We start from the raw sequence: 12,161 nt of genomic DNA, 5'->3' as shown, positions 1-12,161 counted from the left end.
ATTGTTTATAGAACAGTTGCAAGATTAGTATAAAGACATTGTGTGTACTCTACAGATTCACTAGTTTTTAGTATTTTGTCTCATTTTTCTATATACATATTCTATATGTATGTATACATATTCTTATTTTGTATATACATATTCTTATTTTCAGACCATTTGAGAGTAGGTTGAATGTACCATATCCCTTTAATACTTAATTTTGTAGAAAGAATTTTAGTTTTGAAAATAGCGTTGGAATTGAGCTATCTTATAGGTCAACCATTGTAATGAAACAAAGCTGTTATTCAGTAAATAAATATTTCAAAAAATTGTATCATTTCAGTTATCTTAGTGTTCCCTTTTATCCTCAGAAGTGTCATAGACTAGGCAGTCATTAGTATGGTCATCCTAACAATAAGGACACTCAGTAAATATTTGTTGAGTGATTGAATCTGTGCCTTCTGTTTCCAGTGTTATCTTTTAGCTCTGTGGTGGTGATGACCAGTGTGTTGTGAAATCATATGATATACATTCACTTCCCCTGTGCCAAATACATGCCTATCAGAATAAAGTGTGTGTGTGTGTGTGTGTGTGTGTGTGTGTGTGTGTGTGTGGCTTAGATGTTGAGAAGAAATGTGGTTGTTAAAGAATATATTTTATTTGTTTATTTTATTTTTTTAAAGATTTTATTTGTTTATTTGACAGAGAGAGAGAGACATCACAAGTAGGCAGAGAGGCAGGCAGAGGGAGAAGGAGAAGCAGGCTCCCCGCCAAGCAGAGAGCCAGATGCGGGGCTCGATCCCAGGACCCTGAGACAACAACGTGAGCCGAAAGCAGAGCTTAACTCACTGAGCCACCCAGGTGCCCCTAAAGAATGCATTTTAAACACCTAAAGATGTCAGAATACTTTTTGTAAGACTTGGTGTGCCCCAGGGCATATTTAGTATCATGGCATTTGGAGATGAGATTGACCTAGACACACATCATCTGGTCCAACCACTTATCTATGGAAGAGAAAACTGATGGTTACAATTAGGCCATTAAAAAAGTGGGACACCAGGGTGCCTGGATGGCTCAGTCAGTTAAGTGTCAGACTCTTGATCTCAGCTCAGGCCTTGATCTCACGATCATGAGTTCAGAGCCTGTGTTGGGCTCCACACTGGGCATGGAGCCTACTTTAAGGAAAAAAGAAAAAAAAAAGTGGGACATTACCTCATGATCCTTTGCCTAATGTTCCTAAGACCTCAGAGATTTTCTTAGCAAACAGCTTGGTAATGAGTTATCAGAACCACATTCTCTATTTTGTGACCATATAGTAAATGTGTTCACCAACAAAAACAAGGGGCAAAGCCTTTTATGTTTTTTTGTTTGTTTGTTTTTTAAGCTTCAGGGGAGATGTGAGGGCTTAATTTTTTTTTTTTTTTTAAAGTTTTGAAGCCAAGGAAATTGTGCTAGGTATGAAAGAACTTCAGATAATTTTGATATTCTTTTAAAAAGTTTTAAAAATGCAATAAGTGGTCATCTGTTTATTCTTCTTTTCCTTTTAGTATTCTGAGGTAGCCAATAACCTCATTGAAGAATGTGAACAAGCTGAACGACTTGGAGCAGTGGATGAATCTCTGAGGTTTGATTTTTATTCTTTTTTTGCAGTAATATTTTGTTTTTTTTTCTTGCAAAATGGTAACTTTAAGAAAAGAGTAACAGTACCTGTTTTCTTTATTTGAAGTGAGGAAACCCAGAAGGCTGTTCTTCAGTGGACCAAGCACGATGATTCCTCAGACAACTTCTGTGAAGCTGATGGTATAACAGTTTTCATAGTGTGCATTTTGTTTAAAATTGGGTGTAATTTTAAATTTGTTGTTTAAAATGGCTTTTAGAACTCAGTTTCTAAAGTTAGGCAGTTCTTCAAAAAGCTAAAGACAATTACCGTATGACCTAACAATTCAGCTCCTAAATATGTACCAAAAAAACCCTGAAGACAGGGTAACACATACTTGTATGCCCGTATTTGTGGCAGCATTTTTCACAATGGCCAAAAGGTAGAAATGACCCAAATATCCATCAACAAATGAATAGAAAAGCAGAGTATAATAAATACATACAATGGAATTATTATTTAGCCATAGACAAAGTTTTGATATGTGCTGCAACATGGATAAACCTTGAAAATACTATGCTAAATGAAATAAGCCAGACACAAAAGGGCAACTATTGTGTGATTCCATTTACATAAAATATCTAGAATAGGTAAGGTGATAGAGACAGTGTAACCAGAGGTTAGGAGAAGGGGAGAATGGGGCGTTATTGTTTAATGGTTAGAGTTTCTGTTTGAGGTCATAGAAAAGTTTGGAAACAGTTAGTGGTGACGGTTGCACAATGTTGTGAATATAATTAATGTCACTGGATTATACTTGTAAACATGGTTAATATGGTAAGTTTTACATTACATACATTTTACTGCAGTTAAAGAAAAACAAACTGCCAGTTGCTGGAAAAAATTTACCTGCTGAGTTTGAGTATTACTGTTTTATGTATCTCAGATATATGTGTGTGTGTGTGTGTGTGTGTGTTACTTACATATTATATATATATATATATATATGATTTTGTAATACACACAGGCATTTTGCATAAATAGCTCAAATATAGAGATTGAGATTTCAAAACCTTGCTTTAAAAAAAATTAGCAAAAAGAATGATACAGATAATTTTAATTGCAAGTGAGAGACAGATCCTGCAATTCTCCAAAAAGAGGAAGACAGAGAGAAAGTACTTATTTTTAACTTTGTGGTTTCATTTTGGGGAAAAAAGAGAAACACATGTTTTCCTTAATGTAACAGGATTATGCCTTGGCAAATAATATTTATAATCCTCTATTCCTAATTCCAAAATCTGAAAATGAATATTTTCCCTCTGAGTTTAGCACAGACTCGTTTAGTGTGAATATTCACACGTTTCACTACAGGAATATTTTTGTGTTTGTTTAAATGTTGCTGCCCCAGTCCCTCCTGGAATACTTATTCAGTATATGTTGCATACACTATAATACTTTTCTAAAATCTGAAAAGTTCTGAATTCCCAAAACATAGGCACCAGCGATGTTGGATGGGGAGTTGTGGACTTACACCAAGTTTTAGACTAGCAAAGAAGGGGGATAAAATGCTCCAAGAGGCGCCTGGGTGGCTCAGTCCTTAAGCATCTGCCTTTGGCTGAGGTCATGATCCCAGGGTCCTAGGATCGAGCCCGCATCCGGCTTCCAGCTTAGCAGGAAGCCTGCTTTTCCCTCTCCCACTCCCCTTGCTTGTGTTCCCTCTCTCACTCTCTCTCTGTCTGTTAAATAAATAAATAAAATCTTTAAAAAAGAAATGCTCTCCCAGCCCTTTAACTTTATAGTCTCTTTTCCACAAGGATTCTTTGGCCTGAATATTACTATGAGATAAAATTAAACTCTTAACATGCAGCACATTTTTTTCAGACCTGCAGTGTTAGAGAACGAACAGTAATACTTTAACTTCATTTACCAAAGTGTACTTTTGAGACTACCTGCTTAGATTTGTGTAGCAAGGACTGAGAATCTGTTCCATGAATCACTTGTCCATTCGTATTTGTTTCTTCTGTTAAGGTGAATATTTTAAAAAAGGATAGCTTTATAAGGAAGATATAATGTATGTAAATGGTAGGTAGAAGACAGAAGATATTTTGTGAGTTTTAATTAGAGATTTGAGCTTTTGTCATCTGGCGAAATATGGCTATAGTAACAATTTTTTAAAACTTTTTATTTGTTTACTTAGAGCAAGTGAGAGAGAGAGCACAAGTGGTGAGAAGGGGCAGAGGGAAAGGGAGAAGCAGACTCCTCATTGAGCAGGGAGCCTGATGTGAGGCTCCATCCCAGTCTGGAATCATGACCAGAGCCAAAGGTAGTTGCTCAACTAACTGAGCCAGTCGGGTGCCCCAGTAACAATTATTTTTTATGAAAAAGTTGAGGCAAGATGAAGTATTTGTTGTAAGTAAAATTATGAGTCAACTAATACTTATATCTAATTAGGCAGAATATTAAAAATTTAATTATTTCTTGGTAATTTGTTTTCTGTCTTAAAGTACTAGATGCTGAGCATTATTTATATGTTTTAAAAGTGAGGGCTATTTTTTATGAATTTATTATAATTTGCTATACTGTGGCGATACTTTTAGTATTAGTTGAGTTGAACAGAAATATCTGTTCCTGAACCAGAGGATCCCATACAAATTTGTTCTACGTTTTTTGTTTTTTTTTTTTAAGTAATCTCTACACCCAACTTGGGGCTTAAGTTAACAACCTGAAGATCAAGAGTCACATGCTTTACTGACTGAACTAGCCAAGTGCCCCTGTTTTTTAAGTTTTGTTTCTACTTTCTCTAGTTATTTTAATTGCCACTTCCGCATGGACTCTCAGTTATTTCTAGATGCTATCACTGTGCTACTTCTAGAAGCCAAATTTCCCCTAATTTATGTCTCTAGTGTATTGTCAATTGGGATAAAAATAACCATGCTTTGTTTTATTTTTGTTTTTGTCATTGTGTTTTTAATAAGAAGTAGGTACTTTTGAGAGCCTAATGGACTTTCTTAAAAGCACCTGTGTGCTCAGATTTTTGTCATCTGCTTTAGTTGCTTTGAGGCCATTTTTGCCTACTTCATTTTTTTTTTATAAAGATTTTATTTTTTTATTTGACAGAGAGAGAGAGATCACAAGTAGGCAGAGAGGCAGTCAGAGAGAGAGGGGGAAGCAGGCTCCCCACCGAGTAGAGAGCCCGATGCGGGGCTCCATCCCAGAACCCTGAGATCATGACCTGAGCTGAAGGCAGAGGCTTAACCCACTGAGCCACCCAGGCGCCCCACCCACTTCATTTTTTGTTGGTTCATGTTGTTAAGCTTTACAAACGAGTAAGATATTACTGTATATTAAATAATTTCCCGAAGCTACTGGAAAACAAGGGGCCATTTTTTTGTTTCAAAGATAAAATACATTATACAAATTTATAGGACATATGAGTAACCAACATCTCACCAATTTTTGTATGGTTTTCATTGGTATTTGTAATGGACTTTTCTAGAATACTTATCTTTCGTTTTATTAGACAGCCTTTGTACTTAAGAGTTTTGTTGATTGTAAAATGTAAGATATGTCATAATATCACTAGCTAATATGTATTGAACTCTTACCGTGGTTCCAAGCACTCACACATATAAACTTACCTAAGTCTCATGGTAACGCTGAGTATTAGCTCCACTTTATAAATGATGGCACCAATGCATTGAGAACATATGTAATTTGCCCCAGGTTCCACATGGAATAAGAAGTAGGGCCTGGATTCTCACCCAGGCAGTCTGGCTCCAGCGCCCCATGTGCTGGTCTGCTGGACATTTAGGTTGCTTCTTATTTTCTCTTCTATAAATAATGCTGATGCAAGTATATTCCTGCTTATAACTTTTTGCATGCTTAGGATTGTACCTTTGGGACAGCTTTGTGGTGGATCTTGACGGTGGTCTTGTAAGAAGGAAGTTTTTGGTAACAAACAGTGTGTGGTAGTAATACATCTTCATCTATCCCGGTTGCTGATGAACTGCTTGCGGTTAAGGTGGAGGGAAAGGGAAATGCATAGTATATTTTTCATCTGGACAGCTTATGAGAATCAATCATCGTGTTTCTTTGATTCTAAAATTCACGCATTCCTATTTACCATTTTTAAAAGCAGGATGCTTTTGCAGCCAGTGAGTACATTTAATGTGGCTGTGCCTTCCTCTTCTCTCATCTTTCTTTCTTTCTTTTTTTTTTAAAAGATTTTATTTATTTATTTGACAGATCACAGGTACACAGAGAGGCAGGCGGGGGGGAGGGTGGGTGGGATGGGGGCGGAAGCAGGCTCTCTATTGAGCAGAGAGCCCGAAGCAGGGCTGGATCCCAGGACTCTGGGATCATGACCTGAGCTGAAGGCAGAGGCTTTAACCCACTGAGCCATCCAGGCGCCCCTTCTCTCATCTTTCTTGTAAAAGGTTGCATTTAAAGTCTGGATGCACTTGTTACATTTGTGGTGCCTTAGAATCAGTGGGATATAGTCTGTTATACTAGTTTTTTAAGTAAGTGAAGAAAAAGATTGAATGAAACATTTCATTTTACAGACATACAGTCTCCTGATGCTGAATATGTAGATTTGCTCCTTAATCCCGAGCGCTACACGGGTTACAAGGGACCAGATGCTTGGAAGATTTGGAATGTCATCTATGAAGAAAACTGTTTTAAGTATGTGTCTTTTTCATTTAGAAAATCCTGACAGAGTGATTTTTATTTATATATCAACAAATCAACAAATCATAATGACTCTAAATTGCAAATCACATTGACTTTGTTAAAGGATGTATTTGGACATAGAAACATTCTTACTCATTAATCCAGTTCTCTTCCCGGAAAACATGTGGACATGAGTTTCAACAAATATTTTTTTCTTCTTCAAAAGACACAGACGTAGAAAAATAAATAAAAAATTCTTTAAAAAAATAAAGTAAAAGACATAGAAAAAAATCAAAGATAGTGACTAGTATAGGACTTTTATGGGAGTCTTGTAGACATTTCACAGATGTTCCTTCAGTGGATTATAGAATCTCATTTTACAGATGAAATAACCGGGAGCCAGCCAGGTTTACTTCATTTCCCAGGATCCTAAACTTAGCAGTAGGGAATAAGTGACTCCTAAATCTTTTTTTGGTGCTCTGTATTCATCTTTTTGAGGCTCCAGTTATTTTACCTGCTTTCAAGTTTAGGTTAGATTAATTTCAGAGAATAATTATAATAGGTAACACTTGAACACTCACTGTGTGCCAGACCTGTACTAAGGATAGTACGTACATTTTCTCTTAGTCCCTGCAATAGCCCTTGTCACTGTATAGTCATCACTGTTTACAGATGGAGAAACTTGAGACTTGGAAGGGTTAAATGATTTTTCCAGTGTCAAAAGTCTAGTAAGTGGAAGAACCCACTTTGTATTCTTTACTGCTACCATGGAAATAGTCAATTTGATCACTGTGTGACTGGGACATGCTTCAAGTTTACATGCCTCTTGGAAGCCTCTGGCCTCTAAACAATGTGCTTGTTGGTTTTTGGAAGGAATTTGTGTGTGCATTTGCATTACACTGTCTCAGAGATGGGGGGTAGTTCTGGGAAAATGGAGTTCATAGATACGGTAGTAATACATTTCACTTTGCGTAAGTCAAATATAAGGGATAAGCAGTTATGCTTATACCAGAAAAATGTCAGTTTCTTTTTTTTTGACTTGAACTTCTCCAGTTTTAAAGTGGATAATTTTCATTATTTACTCATTTCTGCCATGTGTTTCACTTAAATTCCCTGGTTTATTATTAAGAATGTTTGACTTAATTGGCTTTTTTTTTTTTAAAGATTTTATTTACTTATTTGACAGAGAGAGAAAGAGAGATAGCTAGAGAGAGAACACAAACAGGGAGTGGGAGAGGGAGAAGCAGTCTCCCTGCTGAGCAGGAAGCCTGACACGGGGCTCAGCCCCAGGACCTTGGGATCGTGACCTGAGCCGAGAGCAGGCACTTAACAACTGAGCCACCCAGGCGCCCCTTAATTGACTTACTTTAAGGTTTTTGTTTTGTTTTGCTTTGCTTTAGATTTTATGTATAAGTAATCTCTAGACCCAACTTGGGGCTCTAACTTACAACCGCAAGATAAAGAGTTGTATGTTCTACTGACTGAGCCTACCAGGCACCCCTAAAGGGTCCGTTTTTTTTTTAATGTGAACTAAAATAGATTCAACTGAAGCATTTGTTGGATTTTACATTTGTATTATAGTTATTTCTTAACTAATTTATATCATGATTCCCAGTATAAATATTTCTAAAATATAAATAATATATGAGGCACAAAACTGAGTGTGGTAAAATACAGCTTACATATTCTGTTCTCAAAGTGTCTCAAGTTGTGCAAGTTCGTAAAATTTAAATTGCAGACAAAGCAATCCGTACACTTTAGTAATGTTACTAACGAATATTTAGTTCGAGATTTAAAGGCACTTCAGTGACATTAAAAAAAAATTTTTTTTTTACTTTAGTGACATTTTAACTCCTTTTTTCATATTAAAAAAATGCCTTTTACTGAAATCCTAACAGACTTGGTGGCCACAGGATCAGTTGACATGCCTAAGATTTACGAAGTGGAAAATAATCTACCCAGAGTGTTTTTTCCCTTTTTAATTTCGTGCTTCATTTGGGTATTTATATTTCTTGTTTGTCTTTTGGTCAGGAGTGCACTTTGTGCCACATGCAAACATGCATATGTGTACACGCATATATGTATATGTAACATATTTAAAAACATTAGTGACTCTAGGAGAAGAGCTTGACTCCGTATTGTCTTCCTCTGTTTGAGGAAGTGATTAAGAAATGGCTTTCTGGCTGCTACAATGGGAGAAGATCAGAAACTATTGCTAAGACAAATAACAACCACCCTCCCTTAAAGCTATTTGAGAACACTAAATGTTTTATAAGCTCAATAAAACAGTTTGGTTTTGGATGTAGTCATTAAGCAGCTCTCTGAGATAATTTCACTTTTACTTAGATAATTATAACAAGGTAGGTAACATAATTATATTTTACAGTTTAATTCTTTTGTTTCTAGGCCACAGACAATTAAAAGACCTTTAAATCCTTTGGCTTCTGGTCAAGGTGAGTTATTTATTTGCACTGTTATATTATTTATCAGCCAGTGAACTTTGGTTAGAAGGAAGAGGAAGGCGAGATAAGGGTTTTGGCAAGAGCATTTGAGGTCATATATTCCTGTTTCCATAGAAGTTATGCCTCACCCTTATAGACAAGTTGGTGTTTAAAATATTTATACCTCAGGAAGGAGTATTTGTGTAATGAAGTTCATGGTATTAGATTATCATAGGGTGGAGAGTAGGTTAAATGTTTATTCTTTTGTGCATTTTTACATAATGTGTGTGTTTAGTTTTTACTATTTTTATTCATTTTCTAGTTAAATGAATATAAAAAAAAAACCTGAAATGATTATACATATTGGGAATCTGATTTCAAATTCACATGTCTTTATTTTTCATTAAGATTTTTCACTTAAAGTCTTGCCCAAATGCAGCCTTTTTTATCTTCCCTGACTCTCCTAACTGGAAGTAACCCCTCTCTCCTCATAAAGTGATCTTACGTCATGTTTTGTGTTTCTTACCACCTTTCCACTGGCATTATTTTACTATTATGCATCTATTGATCTACCCTAGCACTCTGGGTATTTGGGGAGTATTTATTGGTTTCATCTCTTAATAGAGATCCTGACACATAACAGATGGAGTTGTTTGTTAAGTGAATGATTGATGAAAACTGCTCTCCTCATTTAATGGTCTTGTCTGCAGTTGGGAAGATCACTGTTCCTTCAGCAAATGATTATCCTCCATTTACTGTGTGCTAGGCACTGTGCAGAGGCAGAGGGGGTGTGAAATTGAAACTCAGAAACCCTGCTCAGTCTGTAATAGGCAGAATGGTTTGTTGAATAAACCATTTCAGTGCTAGGATTTCAGACTTTTTGCTTAGGAAATATATATCCCTGTTCTTGTAATATGTGCTTACTGATGAAATCTTTGATGTGCTTTTAGTAAATGTGTAAGTTTTTCATTTTTAAAATTTATTTGAAAAGCTGCTAATCTCATATAGTCAATAAACATAAATTTCCTCCTGGAAAGCAATGAGATTGCATCATTCCCTAAATGTTGGCAGCCTAGGCTTTCTTAGATTAGAAATGAAAGAACATCTTTAAAGAAGAGTTTGGGTTTATCTGAGTCACATATGGTAACCCTTTGGAAGCTATTGATTTAATATGAGATGAGTGCAAATTCCTAGGTAAGGGGTGATCCTCAGTATGAACTCACATTATGATCTGATTAATTAACTACCCTCACTTATCATAAAGATAAATGGGAACAATTTAAATATTTATCATTAAGGAACTGGTTAAATGATTCATGGTATATTCATGGAGTAAAATACAGCCACTAGAAATGTTGCTGAAAATTTGTATTCATTTAGGTCAGTAATGAACAATAGCACATTGAAGAAAAGAAACAGGCATCAAATAGTATGTATATTTTTGTAAAAACATACTAAATATAATATCTAAATGTCTATATGTGAAGAAAAAGGACATTTACCAAAGCATAAATGGTATTTATCTAGGGCAGAGGGAGTTACAGATAACATTTTTTATTTCATCTGTGTCTTTTTTTTTTTAAACATGTATTTGCAGTGAGCATATGTTATTTTAATAATCAAACAATGATGGCATTAAATAAGCATGGGCAAAATGAAGACAGTTTTTTAAGAGTAAATGAGCAGCTGCTTACAAACTGCTGAACTGTGTGTAATTTGAATCTTCACAAATAGACTTTCGAAATATTCCTGAATTAGGTAAAATTTTACAATGTCAGTCTAGAGGTTTTAGAGCAAGAATACAATTCTTTAGCAGAAACCGTGTTACAGATTTAGAATAAATAAATGTGAAAAAAGTCTCTGCCAACCAAATAACTGTTGAGTCCTTAAGGTATTTGAGAGTACTCTGAGATGATAGATTAGATTTTTCTCTCCCTTCAGCCTGTATTAAATCTTGTATGAGCTGAAGCCACTCCTTACCCAGGCTCTTGGAGATGATGCCCTTGAAGCAAATCAGGCATAATTCCTATTTGCCACTGGATAGGGTTGTGTCACGAGTGACTGCCTCAGATTTTGCTTATGTGGGTGAACTGATGGACTAAAACTAACCGTTATTCAGGGTCTTATTTTTTATGGAAGTGTAGCATTTTAAAGTGACATCTGGAAGGACTTTATAATAATCAACCTTTTGTTTTGTTTTTCAGGGAAAAGTGAAGGTAAGTATAATTTCTTTATCATATATATATGAATTTGCTGATACATTCAGATGTTTGTTTGGGAGACTGTCCTTCCTACTTCTAAGAACTCCTATTTATCTAAAATTCAGGAGGTGAAAGCACAGGGAAAATGACTGCGCCTGGGATCAGGCATTTACTTCTGGAGCAGATCTCTAGGATCTGCTGGGTCCTTATAGGAAGCTTTAGGCATCGTCACAGTGTTGCTCTGCGGCTTCCAAGGCTTGTGTTCGCTCTTGGGGGTAGTTATTACCAACTCTGAGTTGTAATGCTAAAATTTTTAACATATCTTAGGTTTACTTTGACTTTGTGAGAATCTTTTTGCTTTCTGAGTGAAAGTGAAATGATTTTTTTAAAAGATTTTTCTTTATTTATTTGAGAGAAAGAGAGAGAGTGAGCGAGCACAAGTGGGGGAGGAGAGGCAGGAGGAGAGGCAGAAGGAGAGGAGAAGCAGCTGCCTGCTGAGCCCGACATGATCCCAGGACCCTGAGATCATGACCTGAGCTGAAGGCAGACGCTCCACTGACTGAGTCACCCAGGTGCCCCGAAATGATTTTTCTTATTCTTAAGGCCATGTGTTTAACCATATGAAAAGACAAAGCAGTACTTAGCTTTAGTCCAGCCAGATGAAATTGTAAAAATGTGAAGTATCGCTTTCCTCTTTGGAGAGGAACGTTAGTTTCTTCTGAACATTAGTTTACAAATTGCTTTTGTGGGGCGCCTGGGTGGCTCAGTGGGTTAAAGCCTCTACCTTCCGCTCAGGTCATGATCCCAGGGTCCTGGGATGGAGCCCCGCATCGGGCTCTCTTCTCGGCGGGGAGCCTGTTTCCTCCTCTCTCTCTGCCTGACTCTCTGCCTACTTGTGATCTCTGTCTGTCAAATAAATAAATAAAATCTTTAAAAAAACAAATTGCTTTTGTATTCTGTCTAAATAACAGAATACCAATGTCTGATAATATTGGATTTCTTAAAATTATACTTTATTTTATAGAAACAATAACAGCTTAGTAAAATACTGGATCAGAACTATACTAGTTAGAACAGAAATTCTTTAGTATAAGATTATTCTTCCAAAGATGCCTTATATTTTATTACTGTTAGTAATGATCCTATAATTTTCAGAGGTTCCCCCCCCTTCCTTATAATTTTTAGTTTTGAGAGATTTTATTCTACCTTGGGTATTCTAGCTATGTTAGAGAATATTGTTTCAGTTTTTCAATACTATTTAAAGATCTCATC

General features: G+C 36.0%; 1 protein-coding gene across 1 annotated transcript in view; it reads left to right on the top strand.

Moving 5' to 3' along the window:
* The window catches only part of ERO1A (endoplasmic reticulum oxidoreductase 1 alpha), a 48,377-nt gene that overhangs the window by 20,580 nt on the left and 15,636 nt on the right, over positions 1-12,161 (top strand). The window contains exons 5-9 of the mRNA XM_080808125.1: positions 1,530-1,606; positions 1,709-1,782; positions 6,139-6,259; positions 8,654-8,700; positions 10,893-10,904. Coding sequence (XP_080664251.1) covers positions 1,530-1,606; positions 1,709-1,782; positions 6,139-6,259; positions 8,654-8,700; positions 10,893-10,904 — 331 coding nt within the window. The remainder of the gene's footprint in view (positions 1-1,529; positions 1,607-1,708; positions 1,783-6,138; positions 6,260-8,653; positions 8,701-10,892; positions 10,905-12,161) is intronic.

This window comes from Martes martes, assembly GCF_963455335.1.
Source record: "Martes martes genome assembly, chromosome: 7".
Lineage (NCBI taxonomy): Eukaryota > Metazoa > Chordata > Mammalia > Carnivora > Mustelidae > Martes > Martes martes.
This window is presented reverse-complemented; position numbering and strand designations above follow the sequence as displayed.